Genomic DNA, 22,133 nt, shown 5'->3' with positions numbered 1-22,133 from the left:
GGAGTCAGGACAGGCAAGGGTCAAAAGCAGGAGGGCGAGAAAAGAGAGACTGGAAAAAGCAGGATCTGAGACACAAAATGCCGGTTGACTTGAACAAACAAGACGAACTGGCAACAGACAGTGAACACAGGTATAAATACACAGGGGATAATGGGGAAGATGGGCAACACCTAGAGGACGGTGGAGACAATCACAAAGACAGGTGAAACAGATCAGGGTGTGACAGGAGGGATAGATGGGATACTTTGGTCATTCTATACATGATGTAACTACATGACATTAGACTTTGTAGAATCTGTAGTGCTTATGAAGACTATATTTATGCCATATGAAGCCTTTATAAATTGTAGTTTGTTTAAACTGGGACCAGTCATTCTATACATTACGTAAGACTACAGCTAAAAACCACCGCTACACATGGTAACTATGGACACACTACCTAAAGATATAGGTCGCTCCCCAAAATGCATTCTCTCTGGTATCTAGCAGGCATATATCTAAAAGTGCTGTAATTTCTAAATGGTTCACTCGATAGGGACGAATGTACCCTCACATTAAAGCTGACAGTCTGCACGTTCAAAGTGCTGGTGTACATAGCCAAAAACAACAAAATTGTCACTGTCCCAATACATTTGGAGCTGAGTGTACAAAACATCCAGAACACCTTCCTAACATCCCTGTAAAATGCGTTCGACACCTTGAGACACTAGGTGTCGAACGCTTTATACAGGGATGCTGGCCCATGTAGTCTCCAATGCTTCAAGTTGGCTGGATGTCCTTTGGGTGGTGGACCGTTCTTGATACACACAGAAAACGTTGAGCATGAAAAACCCAGCAGCGTTGCAGTTCTTGACACAAACCAGTGCGCCTGATAGCAACAATCATACCCCGTTCAAAGGCACTTAAATCTTTTGTCTTGCCCATTCACCCTCGGAATGGCACACACACACACACACAATCCATGTATCAATTGTCTCAAGGCTTAAACATCCTCCTTTAACCACCGGTCTCCTACCCTTCATCTACACTGATTGAAGTGGATTTAATATGGGATCATAGCTTTCAACTGGGTTCACCTGGTCAGTCTATGTCATGGAAAGAGCAGGTGTTCATAATGTTTTGAACACTCAGTAGCCTTTACATTCAGGATGTTACTTGGCCAGGCATTTTTTGTATATTTTTTTTCATATGCATGTTTTTATATACAGTACACTCAGTATTACAGACCGTACAACAATATGTTATCTGATGGTTATATTTGACAATGAATTCCTGCTTCTCATCTAACATGTGTTTTCTGAACTCTTTGAAAAGTGTGTGTTTGCATGTGTGTGTATTGACAGGGACAGCATGTCTTGTATGCATGTTTGCAATGTCTACCTGTTTTTGCATGTACTGTACACAGTATAAGTTACCACTCTATACATGCCTGTGTGTGTGAACACATGCCAGTGTGTTTGTCCGCTTTCTCGTATGCCCTCCTTTAGGAGAAGTCCTCAGCCTCAGCATTGGGGGCGCAGCCTGCCTTGGCCCCGTTCCTATTGCAACCAAGCCCGTTTTCCACTCTAGGGTTGACGTAGCTCTTCATCCTGGCCTGGTTCTGGTTGTTTGTTCTGTCTACAGGGTCATACACCACTACCACGGCAGTATCCATGCGAGACAAGGTGTACATGCTGCTCTGGCGGGCCGGGTGGAGGCGCGTGGCCCTCAGCTCCAGCTCGTCATAGCTGGACACCTGGACAAAGGGGCACCAGCGGAACACCTGCTTGAAGCCGGCCCGGAACCTGGGGGAGGGGGGGCGAATAGAGAAGGGGGCAGGGGTGTGAATGACATGTGATTTTACAAACAGGGTAGTGTTCAAGGGCACGCTGTTGTGAAAAGGAAAATCTGTGTTCCTATTGGAAGAGTTAAAGTAGCACAATACACGTGCCGCCATGTTTCCAAAACATTTTCCACCTACTGAACACAATCCAGGTTTTCATATGGCAGGAGTAAACAAATGACATTCCAATGTATACAGTGCAGGGAGGTTTAAGAGAGAGTTGTAGAATGACATAAATCATCAACCGAAAGCACACAAGCTGCTTCACCTCTACCGAAACAGGCTCCTGCCCTATTGACCATTTTGGCTCAGACAAGGCTTACTTAATAATAGCCCAAAAATATTTAAATGTTGTTTTTATATATACACATCATGAAGGGGGCAAAGCAACCACACAGCACATCCTTCATGAATAGCCAGATTGTGTTGATGGTAAGAGTGCTATATGTGGTTTAGATAATTGCCTGCGTGTACCTAAGTGCACTGGGGTGCTTCATTCACAAGTTAGCATTCATCAACGCTCAGACTCTGGATTCAGAGCACTGCAGCTCCTTCAAGGCAGTTCTTGCTCTGTATTTAATTTGGTTATGAGATTTCTGAGGCCGGGCAAAGGAAAGACTAAGGCACAGAGCTTGTCTCGATGGATATAGAATTGCCATGCTCTTTTCATGGCATTAGGATTAATTGACCATGGAAATACAGCTACGTGTGTATAGGTTTGTGTGTGTGTACGTACACGAGGTGACGTTGAGAGGGTCTTATAGGACTACACCTGACACCATACCTCCAGGTTCTGTACCTGCATTGTTCCTGTTTGCAGAAAGAATGAGTCACACAGGCACTGAGTGGTTTAAAGAACAATGCTCAAAATTCATACAATGGTAACCAATTTAAACCATGCTTTGATTTCCAGGTCTCGTCAGCATTTCTTAACGATGTCCTCGAAGTAGCTTTACTTTCAATCCTCAGTCCTAAAATTGTTTAGTTTTTTTTTTGCGCATTTTCAAAAGTGCATGAAAATCACAAAAGAACATGTTATCAGGATTGCCATGCCCTGGACCTTTTATGAAGCACATGTCTTCTCGTCCAGTGTTTGGAGGATTACCGGATGTTCAAAGCTTCGACCTCCTAATGCACCTTAGTTGTTTTTCAAGGATTGTTATGAACCTACACAGAGGCAGGCCAAAAGGATGCATATAATTTCCATGCCCTTTCCAACCATCGACCATGAAAATATAGCTACATGGGTGTGTGTGTGTGTGCGCACATGCACCTACGTTTGCACGCACACGTGGGTGCATGTACCTCTGCCTGTTCCCATTTCTGCTTGCCTGCCTGTGTGCACGTGTGGATTCTCCTTACCTGCTGTTGAGGCAGCAGTAGATGATGGGGTTGTACATGGTGGAGCTCATGGCCAGCCACAGCACTGACAGGTAGACCTGCTGGATGGACTTCCACCTCATCAGAGCCTTGTTGAGGCCCGTCGCGATGAAGTAGACGTGGTACGGCAGCCAGCAGAGGGCGAAGGTCACCACCACGATGATCATCATCTTGACCACCTGGGAGGTGAGGGAGGGAGATGCGAGGTGTCAGGTAACATTAGTTCAATTCTCGTTCAACCCCGTGAGGCGAGCTGTCTGGACACTGTGTGGCGTCTGCTGATAAACAGACACATTCTCCTGCCACTCGATCAGCCAGACAAATTAAGCTAATTAGCCTGTAAAGTGCACTCTGCGGTTATTATTCTGTGGAGAGCAGAGAGAGAGAGCTGTCTCTCCTTCATTTGGAGAAGGGAAATGAAGCTTTAGTCTGTGGTTTCCTTCTTCCAGTGTGTGTGTGTGTGTGTGTGTGTGTGTGTGTGTATGTGTGTGTGTGTGTGCTTTAATGAGCCAGGTAGGAGCTCTGACTAGCTGGAGTGTATATGAGTAAACTTACAGGCTACAATGATCAAAGATAATAGGCCAGGGTTAGGGAAGAAGTGCATCAGAGTGAAAAAACCCTGTCTGTGTGTCTGCTTTTGCACTTTTCAAAACTAAATGTATGTTACTGTAGATATAGATATATAAATAAAGTGGTGGTTAGATATCTTGCTTAAAAAAACACCCCAGTTCACTGGCCTTTTTAAACCTTCATTTTCTTCAGGGAGAAAATGGTGACAAAAACACAGTTTCTGAAAGACACAACAACACTGTTGAAATGGGAAGAAGTGAACTCCAGCTTTCAGTTTCCTATCACCAGTTGGTGGTATTCTGTAGTCTGCACCACAATCCCAGAAGTATTTCAGAGACTGAAGACATTTCTCAGGGTCGATACTCTTCACACTAAGGGGTGATCTTTTCTCCAGGTGGGCGTCAGATCTGACAGGCGGGAGATAATAACAGAGCCTCTTAATGCGAGTGTGCGTGCACCGCGCATGCGTTTGTGTCCACTGCGGAAAGACTGCTATGATTGCACATCTCTCTTCTCCTCAAAAAGGACCTGTGGCCTCGATGATTAAAGAAACGGAGGCTGACCATTCAGCCTACCGAGAGACTGGCAGGAAAGATCTTAGCCCCCCTTTGAATCCCCAGGACATGGCTTCTCTTCTGAAGAGAGAGCTTGGATTTGTCACAAATGGCACCATATTCCCTATATAGTGCGCTACTTTTGACCAGAGCCCTATGGGTTAGGTTAAATAGGTAGCAATTTTGGACAAAGCCCGTAGCTTTGTGTAGGTAGACTGCACAATGGTGTGGTTGTTAGATGGTGGTAGGAGTTGTTATCGCAAACGTAAAATATGGTCATGCTCAAGGTTGAATGGACTTGTTCAAAAACTGATGAGCATCAAGGAAAATCTACACCTAAAGACTTACTGGATCAGTAAGTGTACGGTACAAAAGCAGCAATGTCACTGTCAAATTAAGAATAATACTGAAAACGGTTGAATATTGAAAGATAGGTAGATTTCCTGAATAAAGCAATCTTCCCACGTCCTGTAGCATTGTGGATACATGTAGCGTACACAGTGACAGGTGTGGTCTGTCTGTCTTTGGACGAGCATGGGAAAAGAGTTGGCTGTCTTCAACAGAAGGACTGTTCATAAAGGCTCAGAAAAGCAAAGTTCAGAGTGCGCCACACGACTGAGCCCAGACAGGCAGAGAGCAAAAAATGAAGGAAAACCACCCGGAGAGAACTAAAATACAATACAAATGTTCCTCATCTCTATTTCTGGCAGCCAATATGGAGTGACAAAAGTTCACGGATGCCTGCACAATAATTGAAACAAGGCAAGATAATCTTATATTTCTCATGTCCATGACGTGAAATAGTACTTGTTTTCTTTCTGTCCTTCATTGAGCTTGTGTGGCTTGATGGAGCCATTGGAACCAATGCAAACGCTACCCAACCTGGCACTCCCGGCAACGCCAAACTAAAAACTCTCAAAGTATTTCAGTGAAAACAAATACTATTCAAACCCAGGTCTGGCTGGCATATCAATGGTATTGTACCTAAGGACAGTACATTAAATGTGTTGTTTTCAGTGTTTCTTGGAAGGATAAGGAAGCAATACTAGCATACCTAGTAAAATGCCAGTCTCTGCCCGTGGCTACATGTGGTCATGTCTTATAATAACCAATAGAAACAACGGTCATGTAGTCAACATGTCACAGACAAATGTGGTGTCCCAAATGGCACCCTATTCCCTTTAAAGTGCACTACTTCTGACCAGTTGAGGACAGCAAATGAGACAGTTGATAAGTCAGGGTTTTTAAGTGTTAGTAAGATAAGCGGACAACAGCCATTTTCAATCACAGGAAAATAATCACATCAGATTTTTCCAGGACAATCGGTTTTTGTAATCTGAAAGAAATGTTACTCCTAGCAAATAACAGCAACACACACCTTAAAGAAGTGTTTACACTTAAATATCAGGAAATATAGATAATTGAGTCTATTTTCTCCTTTTCCATGTCAGTAAGTGGAGATAAAAATGGAGGATGGTTGTTCTCTGACAAGGAGAAAGGACATTTACTTGCTAGAGGACACTTGTGGCTAAAATGAGAGGACAGCTCAACAAAACAAAAGCCTGTGGCGTGGGAGAAAACTAGAGAGGTCACAGAATGTGTTAGTAACACTACTGCTGGGCTGGTTGGCGGGAGCAATATGGATTCTGTCTATGTTAAGTGGGTTTGGTTCCCTGTTAATAATATGTACGCTATGAAGATAAAGAGCTAGGGAATGTATCAACCACTGGGTAAAAAAATACAGGACACAGTCACAGCAACAAACACATGTAGCGCACACTCACAAACACATAAGAATGCATACTAATACGCACGCACGCAGACACACACATGCAGACACACACACACACACACACACACACACACACACACACACACCAGCTCAAAACTAAATGGAAAGTACAGTGTAACCCAGAACCAGCTGAATGAACCATCATTCATCACAATGAATATCCTAGTAAAAAGCAAATGAAGTGGCATCTCGCGCAACACTCGAGCACACACATTGAAGAGCAGGGGAGCTAGAGACTCAAAAACAAGTGAGGATAAATACAACCTAAAAGCCTGCGGAGCTATCAAGAATGGATCAGGTATGCATTCATTCAAAAGGGAGAGGAGTGGGACATATTTACTCATAAGTGCCACTCACCGTAGGGTGGCAGGGAAAGAGCGATGGGTGCCGCAGAAAGAGTAACTGTCTGATTAGGTAGGTGATGAGGTGGGTTGATTATGCCTCATTTTTGCACTCCCCATTTACGCAATCTGAAGCAACCGCCTGCTGTCAGCAATCATTAGTGTTGGTGGTGACTCGGTTACCCATGACCCCTTGCAGGCACGCGCACACACACACACTCCCCCATACAGGGTTTTGACGACCTGGTGGTTTTGGTTTTTCTCTCTGCTAGACCTGGGTTGAAATAGTATTTGTTTACTTTCAAATATAGCATTTCAGGTGCACTTGTTTGAGCTTGAGCCTTGTTCAAGGGAACCAACAAAGTAGTCCCAACCACCGCCCATCTCATGGCACTCCAACTATGATTCAACCAGTACGTGCCCAGTGGGTTTCTTCTAATGGCCTATTGCTGCCTCCGGAACTCAGATGAAAATGTTCGGAAATAGTGTTTAATGGTCCGTTTTCAATGCAATTCTCTGAAGAAAAAAAAAAGGCTTTGGTTTTAGGGCCCACTGATTGCGAGGTAAAACAAACACTAACCTCATCACTGTAAGCTGGGTAAGTTAAAGGGTGTTTTTAACCCTCAAAAGGAGTCTCTGTTGAGATGAGCACTTTCCAGGCCATCTGTTATGTAGAGATTAGAAAACTCTTAAGAGAGGAATGTTCAGTGTAGTCCATTTTCATGTATTTATTTCCTTTGCATATAAGAACTAAGATAATAACCACTAAATGCAATTCAGAAAATAAATGGCCAACTCATTCCACGAGGCCTTCAATAGCAATTGACCCAATTTTGTGTTTTTGGTTTTAAAGGCTCATTTGTTCAAAGAAAAAAAAAAACTGTTGCGAAAAATGCTCTTTCAAAAACATATATGCAACTGATGTAAAAGACTGTACAGTACAGTACTTTCTGCTCTTCGATTGACGTTGTGACAGATTTATGAATGTGGCAAAAAAAAGCATAGTTTAGAAAAACATACTGTATGTCAAACAAATGTACTGTTTTTAATGTGGGATCCATTCATTTCCAAGACAAGTCCTGGTGAGGACATGAAATCCTTCAAAAGCCCAAAACAAATACTGAATATTTAATTCACCCTGGCTCAACACAAAGAAGCTACAAATCCTTTGAATTCAGTCATACAGAACACCTACTGATTTGAATATACAGTCTACTCAAATAACCAGAGAGTATATGAATACATATTTATACACCCAGAAGCTACACAAAATAAAAAAGTGTTAATCCTTCAAAAAAAATATTCCTATTATTGTCAATATTATTGCCCTCAAGACCTCATATTTCACAATAACCACTTGGAAGCAGATTTTTTTTTTAAAGCGAACGGGGGAAAAAATAAAATTATGTCGATTTAAACTAACACAGGGGGAGAAACCTTGTGCTATAAATAATGAATGTTAATGATCATTTACATTTGTATAATGGTCATTGAATTATTCAGTAAGCGAGCTGAATGGTCTTGGTTAGACTAAGGGAAAACCGGAGTATGTAGAGCAACTGACAATGAGAGAGAAATAGCGAGAGAAAGAGAGATGCAGAAAGAGCATTTAAAAGTTTTGTGGTGGAAGCATCATTCGATGGGTATGCTTATCACCGGCAAAGTGAGTTTCAGGATCAAAAGACAAATGAAAGGAGCAAAGCCCAGGGAAACAGTTAGAGGAAACCCTGCCTCAGACTTCATCCTGGAGCAGTTGTATTTTTCAGTGGAACAATTAAATACATTTTAATGGTGGCAAGACACAGTAGTGATGACACCATAGGCCTTGTTGATCTCTGCACCATACAGGATGCTCTTGCCAGTATACTTGGGGTCCAATGTACGCTGCGGCGTGTATGGGCTTCAGGCAGAAGTCTCCATGCTTTTTGATGCATTTCAGAACTGCAGTTTCCTCTGCTTGGAGCAACAGTGAAGTGGGCAGTACAGATTTCTTCTCTTCCATCTGCAGAGTCTGAACATCAGACAGGATAGCATTGTCCCCCTCAATCCGTGCAATGGCTACTGCTATAGGATTCAGGAGTTTCAGACTGCTTACCAATCTCCCAAAATACATCATCCAGAAGGATCCTCTTGATGGGGCTGTCCATATCGGCAGGCTGTGATTTGGCCATTTCTTGGAGACTCCTTCCCCTCCAGGAGCCTGTCAAACACGATGACAACACCACCCCAACGGGTATTGCCGGGCAGCTTCAATGTGGTGCTCTTATTCTTCTCACTTTGCTTGGTGAGATAGATTGCTGCTATAACTTGATGACCTTTCACATACCTAACCATTTCCTTGGCTCTCTTGTAGAATGCATCCATTGTTTTCAGTGCCATGATGTCCTTGAGGAGCAGATTCAATGCATGAGCAGCACAGAACATTGGTGTGATGCGAGGGTAGGACTCCTCCACTTTAGACCAAGCAGCCTTCATGTTCGCAGCATTGTCTGTCACCAGTGCAAATACCTTCTGTGGTCAAGGTCATAGATGACTGCCTTCAGTTCATCTGCAATGTAGAGACCGGTGTGTCCGTTGTCCCTTGTGTCTGTGCTATTGTAGAATACTGGTTGAGGGGTGGAGATGATGTTGTTCATTATTCCTTGCCCACGAACATTCGACCAACCATCAGAGATGATTGCAATACAGTCTGCTTTCTCTATGATTTGCTTGACCTTCACTTGAACTCTGTATCCAGCAAATGAGTAGTTCAAGCATGTCTGGTTGAAGGGGTATATGCTGGGCGAAGAACATTCAGAAATCTCTTACAATACACATTGCCTGCGAGCATCAGAGGTGAACCAGTTGCATACACAGCCTCGACATTTATCAGCATTTCTCTGACTACGTTCCTCCATTGAGTCATAAACACTTCTGATTCCAGGAGGACCATGAGCTGTTGCTATTGATAAGGTGTCTGATTCATTGCTTGTTGTGAGTGCTGAAGGAACTTTATGCACTTGTTCAGATGATTCTGCATCTCTGTTGCATTCTTTACATATGATTTGGTACACTATTTGCAAATGTACACAGCTTTCCCTTCTACATTAGCTGCAGTGAAATGTCTCCACACATCAGATAGTGTGGACATCATTTTCCTGTAAAGATGAGAAAAAAAGGGGGGGAAAACAAACAATTCCATATACAGATAAGTAGTTAAGCAGTTAGATTAAACAACTAATTTGTAAGATAAAATCAAACATGTATGGAAACAGGTGAATTAACACTCAGTTAGCAGGCTCAAGCAAGCTAAAACCCACATGGTAGCAAAAACTAACTAGTAGAAATCATTAACAAGTTAGAAATTATTTAAACACACTTTGCTGTAGGCTACTAGAAAGCATGTAGTCCTTGGCTCAGACAGTGTAGTAGTGTGGGCTCAATAGCATCTCATTAGTGTGCAAGATCTTGAGAATCAGCTGTACATGTGATGGAAGAGTGCACTGCACATGTGATGGAAGACTGAACTGTGCATGCAGAGGGTTGCAATTCCATAGAATTGGGGACAGTTTAACCAAAATATTCCACAAGACCTAGAGTTGCCATGTGTATCCCACAAAAAATGTTCACTGTTATAAGCTAACTTTTTTGATGAATTTAAGAAAAATTCCCCAAATTCCCAGGCTTAACTTCCCATTGAAATATTCTGGAAAAATTCCAGAAACTTACCGGATGGTTTCCGATCCTTTGCAACCCTAGATATATGTTGTGCAAAGTTAGACTTTCGCTTGGCACATTATATAGGGAATAGGGTGCCATTTGGAATGCAGCAACAGTCAAGACTAGGAGGATTACCCCTGCTGCTCCTGCCCTCTTATCTGCACAGTTTAGAAGGAGCCAGTGTATCACACGTTAGTGTACCATGGGGATTAACAAACAGCCTTATTGGATTTTTTTTTTAAAGGCAAAAATCCAGGTCTCCCCAGGTAATCCATCTATCCACCAATCACAAGTCAACAGCAACATGCATCCAACCTCTTTCAAGTTCTGCTTCGCTGCCAGACACAATCGATGATGCTTCGAGCGACTCCACTCTATACCCAGATGGGGTACTGGATTCACAGGTGTCATTACGAGGCATTTCTCCAAAGCCTAATGTCATTTTTCCTAGATTTTGTGTGTATGCCATCAGACAGGGACCAAATATAACCTGGAGTACCAGGCCTGGTCTGCACAGCGGAGGTTCAAGCAACAAAAGGAAATGAGAGCCTCCTCCGACATCATTTCAGTTGAATGGAGATAATAATGATGAATGTCAGGGAATTATGGCTTTTATAGCTATTCAATGCTTCCTGACACACTTCTGACCTGATCATTTTAACCGTGATTGAGTTATACAGCCTATACATTATCAAATAAATGTAGGCTAATTAAGTTCAAATGGCATATATTATATTCTTTTGCCATTTAAGGTGAAAAGGTTGAATGAAATGTAGGCCTACTTTAAAAATGAAATACTCCAATAAATTGTTACATTCAGCAGCCTTACAGTTTCTGATGAGCCTGATAGGTCAACATTTCATTGGGGGCGGGAGTAGAGAACGTAGATGCAGCTATCTGGTATCATAATCACTTGCGTGTTAAAGCAAACTTGCTTGCTACCAAAAACCCACAAAAATAAACCAGCAAAAAAGTTGATCTCTTGCTGTTAAGCAAGCAAGTTTGCTTTAACACGCAGGTGCATATAATCTCCCGTTAGTAGCATTTTAAGAAACACAGGGCCAGCGGTATTTCTTATCACAGTGCCTGTTGGTTGCAATGCAGCCACACTGGTTTAGATGTTCTAGTTCAATAAAAAGTAGTGTTGGAGCTTGATTCATAGCTTCAGCACAGCTGAAGTAAATGTGCTGAATATTAAGCAGCAATACTTTACATTTACATGGGGTATGTGGATCAGGGGTTCAGATGTTGTGAAGGGGGGGGTGCTGTGGGATTATTTAAGATACTCTTTGAAGAGGTAGGGTTTCAGATGTTTTCGGATGATGGACAGGGACTCTGCTGTCCTAGCTTCAGGTGGAAGAGAGGAACTGCCCCTCCGTACCTTCAGGCTATGCTCAAACCCTACACCCCAACCCGAGCACTCCATTCTGCCACCCCTGGTCGCTTGGTCCTCTCACCCCAACGGGAGGGCAGCTCAGTCCAGGACAGAAGAGCTTGGACTGGACTGAGCTGCCCTCCCGTTGGGGTGAGAGGACCAAGCGACCAGGGGTGGCAGAATGGAGTGCTCGGGTTGGGGTGTAGGGTTTGAGCATAGCCTGAAGGTACGGAGGGGCAGTTCCTCTTGCTGCTTCATAGGCAAGTACAATGGTCTTGTAGTGGATGAGAGCTTCGACTGGAAGCCAATGGAGTGTGCTGAGGAGTGGGGTGACATAGGAGAATTTGGGAAGGTTGAACACCAGGCGGGCTGCAGTGTTCTGGATAAGTTGCAGGTGTTTGATGGCACAAGTGGGGAGCCCAGACAACAGAGAGTTGCAGTTGTCCAGACTAGAGATGACAAAAAGTAGGAGAAGGGCCTTGATCAATGAGGTGACCAAGAACCTGATGGTCACTCTGACCGAGCTCCAGGGTTCCTCTGTGGAGATGGGAGAACCTTCCAGAAGCACAACCATCTCTGCAGCACTCCACCAGTCAGGCCTTTATGGTAGAGTGGCCAGACGGAAGCCACTCCTCAGTAGAAGGCACATGACAGCCCGCTTGGAGTTTGCCAAAATACACCTAAAGGACTCTCAGACCATGAGAAACAAGAATCTATGGTCTGATGAAACCAAGCTTGTAGCGTCATACCAAGAAGACTCAAGGCTGTAATCGCTGCCAAAGGTGCTTCAACAAAGTACTGATTAAAAGGGTCTGATTTTATAAATGTTATAAAAATAAAAAAAAATCAGCCACCTGGGTGTCAGAAGGGGGAAGGAGAAAAGTAGTGGAGTGGCTTCTGCATACCAATGATAGGAGAGACCGTGTGAGGATATGAAGGAGCTAAGTGACTTGGAGTTTCGAGAGAAAAGGAGAGAGCCTAGACTCGGGCTCTGGGGGACACCAGTAGTGAGAGTACATGATGCACACACAGATCTTCTCCACGTCACCAGGTAGGATGCAATTTAAGAGTGTGCAGAGCCTGAGACACCCAGCCCTCAGAGTGCGGAGAGGAGGATCTATGGTTTATGGTGTTGAAGGCAGGGGATAGATCTAGGATGAGAACAGGGGAGAGAGTGTCAGCTTTAGCAGTGTGGAAAGCCTCCGTGACACAGAAGAGCAGTCTCAGTTGAGTGACCCATCTTGAAGCCTGGCTGGTGTAGTCAAGAAGAGCGTTGGTCAGAGACAGCATGCTCAATTGTTTTGGAAAGAAAAAAGGGATACCGGTTTATAGTTGTTGACATCAAAGGAGTGGAGTGTGTTTCTTTAGGAGGGGAGTGAATCGGGCCATTTGAAAGTCCAGGGGGACGCAGCCAGTGGTCAAAGATGAGCTGATAGGGAAGTGAGGAATGGGAGAAGGTCTCCAACAATGATCTAGAGAAGAGAGGAGGATATGGGGAGGATTTCATGTGGAAAGAGAGGGGAGAAAGACGTCAAGGCTTAGGGTAGTTCTGTGTGAGTGGGACCAGAGGACTAAATAGGCTGGGTGAATGAAGAACTGATGTCGTCAACCTTCGTTTCAAAGTGGTTGACAAAGTTGTCCGCAGAAAGGGAGGAGAAGGGGGTGTCAGATTAAGGAGGAAGGAGAAGGTGGTAAATAGTTACCTAGGGTTAGAGGCAGAAGCTTGACATGTAGAGTGATAGAAAGTAGCGTTAGCAGTGGATACAGAGGAGGAGAAGGTAGAGAGGAGGGAGTGAAAAGTTGATAGGTCCTCCGGAAGTTTTGTTTTCCTCCATTTTCGCTCAGCTGCCCACAGCCCTGTTCTGTAAACTCGCAATGAGTCACTTAGCCATAGAGCAGGAGGGGAGGGCTGAACAGCCTCTAGTAAAGATGAAGTCAACCGTATTGTGCTTTGTTAATGTGAAGGGACTGGGAAAGGATGAGGTCAGAAGAGACAAGGAAGAGAAAGAGAAAGAAATTAATCATAGGCAAATGTCAGGAGGTTGAAGTCACCAAGTACAAAGAGCTGTGAGCCATTGCCAGTAAATTAGTTCATCAAGGTGTCAAGCTCATTGATGAACTCTGTAAGAACACTTGATGGGCGATAGATGATCGCAATGTTAATCTTGACTGCACAAGTGACAGTGACAGCATGCCATTCAAATGAGGAGATAGTCAGGTGAGCGAGGGAGAAAAGAGAAAACCTCCACTTAGGAGACATTATTAGCCTTGTGCCACCACAAACAGACGCTTTCAGACTATGAGAAAACGTAGATGAAGAAAGAGCATTTGGAACAGTGTTCTCTGTGGGGATCCATGTCTCCGTCATAGCCAAAATGTCAAGGGACTGAAGGGCAGCATAGGCTGAGAAACTGCATTTTTGACTGCAGATCGGCAGATACCAGGAATTCCACATGGGTTGTGCACACAGGGTACACTAAATTAGAAGGGTTGCAGCCAAGGTGTGGGGAGCATCTGTAAAGCTTACAGTGAGAGGAGCGAATAGGTATAAAAAAAAAAACACAGTTGCCAAAAGTTACAAAAGAGAAAAATGAGATTTGAAAAGAACTAGGTAAGATAAGGGAGTGGTGTGGAGCCTTCCTCTCTTTCCTACCTCGAATAACTCTACAGAACAGTCTTTGTGTTGCGACGAAATCTCCGGTTTTAGCCGTCGCTGCGAAAACAGGGAAGACTTAAGTACTAATCCTGATTGCTAATTGCCTTGCCAAGAGGAAGAGCACACCTGGTCGGTACTAATTGCCTAGGAGAGGAGAAATCACGCCCCCCTCCAATACAGCCACTGATTACCAAAACAACAACAGTCGCAAGTTTGAGAGTGATACTGTGGACCACAAGGAGCAGAAGATATATTTCTGGAGGGATGGCCGGAGACAGCTAATTTGTCCCAACATCACAGGCCAATGACTTTGATACAGTTTCAAAGGTTTTTCCGCAGTTTGAGATTGACTGAGTTTTTTGGTAATGGGGTTCCAATGCACATGCCAATGTTAATCTATTGAACGATATTAGTAACCAGACAGGAAATAGTGCTAATGTTTTTCACATTGATAACCTGAATGACAATGAACCTGACTCTCGCCCTGAGGAAATTACTCCCCAAAGGGCCCTACTAATTACAATTACAGAATATGAGTTTATGAAAGTCGACTGCCCAACCACACCTGTCATATACACTCTATCCAAAATTCACAAGAGCATGACACCACCTATACCAGGCAGGCCCATTGTGAGTAATAACAGATCTCTGACAGAGAATATCTCTACCGTTGTAGACCATTTTGTGAAACCCTGGGCGATCTCTCTCTCTCTCCCCTCATATACTAGAGACTCTATTGATTTTATAAAAATTATATTCTGTGTACTTTTGATGTTACCAGTCTATATACTAACATCCCCCATCAGAACAGCCTAGAGGCCCTCAAGTTCTACCTCAATGAATGTCCCCCTAATGCTCTTCCCAGCACTAATTGTATTGTGGACTTGGCTGAACTGGTACTAACCTCCAACTATTTTCTCTTCAGAGGACACTTTTTCCTCCACACCAAAGGGACAGCGATGGGGAGCACTATGGCTCCTAATTATGCTAACCTATATCTAAAGAATGTTTGGAGAAACAGGTGGTGCTGAATCCAGACCCTAACCCGTTTCTCTCCAATATTCTCCTAATTCTGAGATATTTGGATTACATTTTCGTGATCTATACAGGCACCCAGTAAGAACTTTTGGAATTCCATGCATATCTAGACTTCATGAATGAACACATTCACATCACCATTAACTATGACCTATCACAAATCAGTTCTTGATGTGATGGTTAAGGACAAAACCTCCCACTCTACAGATCTCTATAGGAACCTATGGACATGAATACCCTCAAAGGTGACAGCTTTATTCCACGTCCACTCGTTTTTTAAAAAGTATCCCGTTAAATCAATTCAGTCGCATCAGAAGAATATGCAGCTCTGACGCTTCTTATCAGAAACAGACCAGGAACCTCACATAAAAGGTTTAAGGAAAGGGGGTATAAAGACAATTGGGTAAAACATGCCAATGATTGTTTTGAAGGACTAACACATGTGGAAAGTCTTCAACCAAAAGTCAAAGAAAAAGCAGAACGGCCTTATCGAAGAGTTTATCGAACGCTGCTGCTCATGAGTATATATATATACACAGTATATCACAAAAGTGAGTACACCCCTCACATTTTTGTAAATATTTGAGTATATCTTTCCATTTGACAACGCTGAAGAAATGACACTTTGCTACAATGTAAAGTAGTGAGTGTACAGCTTGTATAACAGTGTCAATTGGCTGTCCCCTCAAAATAACTCAACACACAGCCATTAATGTCTAACCGCTAGCAACAAAAGTGAGTACACTCCTAAGTGAAAATGTCCAAATTGGGCCCAAAGTGTCAACATTTTGTTTGGCCACCATCATTTTCCAGCACTGCCTTATAGAGTTCACCAGAGCTTCACAGGTAGCCACTGGAGTCCTCTTCCACTCCTCCATGACGACATCACGGAGCTGGTGGATGTTAGAGACCTTGCACTCCTCCACCTTCCGTTTGAGGATGCCCTAAAGATGCTCAATAGGGTTCAGATCTGGAGACATGCTTGGCCAGTTCATCACCTTTACCCTCAGCTTCTTTAGCAAGGCAGTGGTCGTCTTGAAGGTGTGTTTGGGGTCGTTATCATGTTGGAATACTGCCCTGCGGCCCAGTCTCCGAGGGGAGGGGATCATGCTCTGCTTCAGTATGTCACAGTACATGTTGGCATTCATGGTTCCCTCAATGAACTGTAGCTCTCCAGTGCCGGCAGGACTCATGCAGCCTCAGATGACACTCCCACCACCATGCTTGACTGTAGGCAAGACACACTTGTCTTTGTACTCCTCACCTGGTTGCCGCCACACACGCTTGACACCATCTGAACCAAATAAGTTTCTTGGTCTCATCAGACCACAGGACATGGTTCCAGTAATCCATGTCCTTAGTCTGGTTGTCTTCAGCAAACTGTTTGCGGGCTTTCTTGTGTATCATCTTTAGAAGAGTCTTCCTTCTGGGACGACAACCGTGCTGCAGCTCAGTTTCAGGGTCTTCTTATAGCCCAGGCCAAGAATCTTTTTCAGATCCTCAGAGAGTTCTTTGCCATGATGAACTTCCAGTGACCAGTCAGTATGAGGGAGTGTGAGAGCGCTGACACCAAATTTAACACACCTGCTCCCCATTCACACCTGAGACCTTGTAACACTAACGAGTCACATGACACCGTGGAGGGAAAATGGCTAATTGGGCCCGATTTTGACATTTTCACTTAGGGGTGTACTCACTTTTGTTGCTAGCGGTTTAGACATTAATGGCTGTGTGTTGAGTTATTTTGAGGGGACAGCAAATTGACACTGTTATACAAGCTGTACACTCACTACTTTACATTGTAGCAAAGTGTAATTTCTTCAGTGTTGTCACATGAAAAGATATACTCAAATATTTACAAAAATGTGAGGGGTGTACTCTTGTGATATACTGTATATATACTGTATATATACACATGAGCAGCTGTGTGCATCGTTTTCCTTTCTGTTTTCCATGAGTTTGCCTGCAACTCTAGCACCTGTAGAAAGTGCCTTGATGTTCTTCAGCTTTTGTACAGTCAGCAGTTCACTCACCAAGTAGGCTGCTGGGAAGACAGGCAGCACTTAAAGTAGATGGCCCTATCTAGCAAAAAGACAGTACCAGACAACAATATATAGACAAAAACTATACTTATCAATCCTGAAGATATCAGGAGTCCTCTGGCTAGAGAATTACACAGAATAGAGGGAGACTTTCAGAGGGCGCCAGTTCAAATCAAGAAATCTTTTCATCCAAAGAACATCCACAGTCCCTGTTGATCACCACCATGGGTACACCCACAATGTTTCATTTCTCAGGCATTTGCCTTACAGTACCTTAAGCTTGTAAAGATAATAGTCTGTACGCATCAAAATAATTCAGATTATGACAATACAGTGCTCTCAACTCCTCAAGCAAATGTTATTTTATTTTGGAAAACAGGATAATAAGAAAATTCGAGGAAAACAGTGATGTCGCTAAGCTAGGCTCAGCGTGGGCTGACAGAGCAGAACAGTGCCTGAGGCCACCAACTCCATACTCAGACTGTCTCTGAGCACCTAACCTTATCTGAACCCCATTCACCTGGGCCCGTATTTATAAAGCGCCTCAGAGTAGAAGTGCTGATCTTATAAAAAAAAAATTTAAACGCTCAAACCGGTGTGATTATAATGCTTATTTAGAACGTCCAGTTTTGATTGACGCAACAATCAGCGTTAAAGCTGGCCACACTTTTTTTCAATCATTTTGCACAAACATAGTCCTTACAAAGTTATGTCCTGAATGTGACCAGTTTATTTTTGGATGCAATGTTCAGGAGTAGTAATCGAAAGTAATCCAACGATGAGTAGTTTGTGCGAGCCGCCAGATAAGAGGAGACAAGATGAGCTTGGTGAAACAAATGGCGCCGAAGGAGATGGCTGCCGTTTTATGGGCTCTTAACCTATTGTGCGATTGTGTGTTTTTTTACGTTCTGTGTTATGACGTGCCCTGGGGGGAGCATCATGGCCCTCTCTCTACAGTTTTATGACTTAACGACAGGTTGTAAATTCCTGGAAGGGACCCTCTCTCCCACTTTGTTCTCTCTCAATACTGCATATCTACAAGGACTTCACTTGGCCAAACTCCTAAATCCCCAAAACGGGAGAATTAAACTATTTCTACTTTTGAGAATGTTGGAATGGTCTGTGGACACATTAAGGGACAGTTATGACAAGCATGTTTAATTTGATGACAGGACAGGAAACACACATAGCAGTATCTCTTAACGACCGTTCCACAGGTGCATGTTCATTAATTGTTTATGGTTCATTGAACAAGCTTCAGAAACAGTGTTAAGACCCTTTACAATGAAGATCTGTGAAGTTATTTGGATTTTTACGAATTATCTTTGAATGACAGGGTCCTGAAAAAGGGACGTTTCTTTTTTTGCTGAGTTGATTTGTGAAAAGATGTGATGCTAACCTTCTAAATGAGAAAATATGGGTTTACATATGAAGTTAACCAAGTATTTTATGAAGTTTGGAATGGCACTAATAAGGTAAAGACTAATTGATCAGATATTAAAATATCTGAAGAGTTATATTCGGAAAATTATAACTTTGCAATCAACATTTTCCGTAGTGCCCCGACTTCCTAGTTAAAGGTTACATGGTTAGTTTAATCACATAATTATTATTATGATTATTATTATTATTACACAGAGAATTGATTTGATAAAATAACAGTCTTCACATTTAATAATAGTCCAGACTATCGATTTGACGCCTCATGCAATGAATCTAAAATAGAATGAGGTTTTCATGATTGAATTAAGTATATACAGGGTGGCAGGTAACCTACTGGTTAGAGCGTTGGACTAGTAACCGAAAGGTCGCAAGATCGAATCCCCGAGCTGACAAGGTATAAAATCTGTCTTCTGCCCCTGGACAAGGCGGTCAACCCATTGTTCCTAGGCCGTCATTGAAAATAAGAACTTGTTCCTAACTGACTTGCCTAGTTAAATAAAGTTAAAATAATTAAAAAATATATATATATATTAGTTGTGCAAACAGATTTACTGTACAAACAGACTGCGTTAGATACGAATAGAGCCGTGTGGGATGTGTGTTGCCCTTAAGAAGTTGTCCCGGTTTCGCGGATCTGGTGACGTCAGTCTGTTCCATGATCTCGCCATCACGGTTGACAACTCCATTGTGTCCTCCTCCCAGAGCGCTAAGAACCTTGGCGTGATCCTGGACAACACCCTGTCGTTCTCAACTAACATCAGGCGGTGGCCCGTTCCTGTAGGTTCATGCTCTACAACATCCGCAGAGTACGACCCTGCCTCACACAGGAAGCGGCGCAGGTCCTAATCCAGGCACTTGTCATCTCCCGTCTGGATTACTGCAACTCGCTGTTGGCTGGGCTCCCTGCCTGTGCCATTAAACCCCTACAACTCATCCAGAACGCCGCAGCCCGTCTGGTGTTCAACCTTCCCAAGTTCTCTCACGTCACCCCGCTCCTCCGCTCTCTCCACTGGCTTCCAGTTGAAGCTCGCATCCGCTACAAGACCATGGTGCTTGCTTACGGAGCTGTGAGGGGAACGGCACCTCAGTACCTCCAGGCTCTGATCAGGCCCTACACCCAAACAAGGGCACTGCGTTCATCCACCTCTGGCCTGCTCGCCTCCCTACCACTGAGGAAGTACAGTTCCCGCTCAGCCCAGTCAAAACTGTTCGCTGCTCTGGCTCCCCAATGGTGGGACACACTCCCTCACGACGCCAGGACAGCGGAGTCAATCACCACCTTCCGGAGACACCTGAAACCCCACCTCTTTAAGGAATACCTAGGATAGGATAAAGTAATCCTTCTCACCCCCCTTAAAAGATTTAGATGCACTATTGTAAAGTGGCTGTTCCACTGGATGTCATAAGGTGAATGCACCAATTTGTAAGTCGCTCTGGATAAGAGCGTCTGCTAAATGACTTAAATGTAATGTAATGTAAATGTCAGTGTCTTGAGTTAACACTGTCAAACAAGCTCAGAATGAACACCCACAAGCTTACTATCATAGTCTTCATTCAGCTTACTTTGGCCTACTCACTGAAACAAGAATGGAAGAGCTGTTACCATTCAAACAAACGTTTCTGTCGAACGTGTCCCACCTTCATTACCTACTTGGGCACTACAGTCCACGTTGGCTTGCCTATCTTACAACTCCGAGAGCTTGCAAGCACAGCTTTTGAGGCATCAAAAGCTCTCAATGCTAAGAGCCTTGAACACTCGGTTTTGAAGTTTGACCAGGAGCACTCACTCCAGTTAGAGGGTGCATTATCAGGTATTGAAGCATTGTGAGCTGACGTACAACAATGGTTTCTACCACAAAACCACGATTCTAATGACCTCCACGGTCGAAATAACTGTAAAGTACGTGGCCATCGAAACAACTTCCGCTACAATAGACCTGTTCTCTACATTCCTGCACACAACTCACACAAAGTGTCAGAGCACAAGGGTAACAAAGGGTTAAAGGACAATCAAAATGTAGACCAATGATCCCTAGAAGTTCCACTATGTGAAGAACTAAAGCAAACAAAATTGAGAGAAGGGTCAAATATAAGTCACAAGGACTAGACGGGGAATTGCCGGACACCAGGTTCGCAGGAATTAACATCCCAGCAAGGAAGTAAAAAAATCGAATTTCTCCCCCTCTCACTTGAGACCCTATCCAGTGCCCACTTGATCAAGAAACAAGCCCCATAGGCTTTGTCTATCGACTCTGATACAAAGGTTGCAAAGAAAAAAGGCCAAAAGCTAAGCTAAAACAAAGCCCACTCAAAATCAGAAAAGTTCTTTTTTTTCACCTTGAACAGAAATGGCACATCACGTCATTACGAACAACCACTCCACTTTGTGGGGAATTTGTCCACTAAACGTGAATCTAAACAGACATAACTGGAAGCAGTCCTGGAGAGCTACACTTCGAGGTTTCACTCAGACTACCTCGCCTCTCACATTGAGAGTCATGCTGGAACTACACTTCCAGGACATATCGCTCGTTCCCCCTGTGCATGTTATCAGCCTTGAATCTGAACCCCTGCTACTCGGAGCAGACTTGATGGATCGGTTACTCCCACTGATGGATTGGAAAACCAACCATGTATGGTCACAGGCCCCAGTGCCTTCTCCACTGACCACACTGTCTTCCCCTAAAGCTAGCTGAAATGCAGTCATCCACGAGGGGAATCTGTCGAAAGCACCCCTTGGGAAAATTACGTTCTGAAACCGATCCAAGGAGATATTACGATATCGACACATCCCATCAGCAAACCTTATTGACCATTATTTTCATGATTTCGAGCCAGCAGTCTCTGTGAAAAAAAGAGAAAAACATTGATGTCCAGAGTATACTCTGCTTCCGATGATACATACACCTTCCGCTTTGTGAGGGAGTGTCACCCCTTACAATGACACTAATGGCGTCAGTCCAGCAACTGACCAGATGACTCCCACTCGTGAAACCCTTTGCGATATCACAGACAGATATCCTCGTCTCAGTTCACAGGTGCTGAAGAGATTGCCACATGCAGACGCGGTGGTGTCTGACAGGCCTCGACAGCCACTGAGCGTTTTGAAGCACAAACACCAGGAGATTTGGTTGAAAGGTCACAGACATTCTCATAACAATGCAGCCGTTGACACCTCGCACATAGGGTCCAACCTTTTTGTTTGTGCCTCGGATACCAACACCAACCGCTGGGGGGGGTCGAGACTTCGTGCAACACCGTACGAGGCCGCCAGAGCAGAAAACAAATCCAGTTGTAAACACCCCTATGAGAACAGTGAGGAGCAGACATTATCCCCGTCTAGGAGCCTCTTAGAACACATCTAAGATATTATTGGCGTGTACCACACTGGTCGTAAAAGAAGTCCAGTGGACTTCCACCT

At 43.8% G+C, this 22,133-nt stretch overlaps 1 protein-coding gene across 1 annotated transcript in view; it reads right to left on the bottom strand.

Moving 5' to 3' along the window:
- Positions 1–217: 217 nt before the first annotated feature.
- Positions 218–22,133, bottom strand: part of LOC118362091 (neuromedin-K receptor-like) — a 37,467-nt gene continuing 15,551 nt past the window's right edge. Inside the window, exons 4-5 of the mRNA XM_035742294.2 lie at positions 3,185–3,381; positions 218–1,784 (exon numbers count right to left, since the gene is read on the bottom strand). Of these exons, the coding sequence (XP_035598187.1) occupies positions 1,484–1,784; positions 3,185–3,381 (498 nt within the window). The 3' untranslated portion in view covers positions 218–1,483. The remainder of the gene's footprint in view (positions 1,785–3,184; positions 3,382–22,133) is intronic.

Source organism: Oncorhynchus keta, chromosome 29 (genome assembly GCF_023373465.1).
Source record: "Oncorhynchus keta strain PuntledgeMale-10-30-2019 chromosome 29, Oket_V2, whole genome shotgun sequence".
NCBI lineage: Eukaryota > Metazoa > Chordata > Actinopteri > Salmoniformes > Salmonidae > Oncorhynchus > Oncorhynchus keta.
Note: the sequence above shows the minus strand (reverse complement) of the source record. Positions and strands in the feature narration are given on the sequence as shown.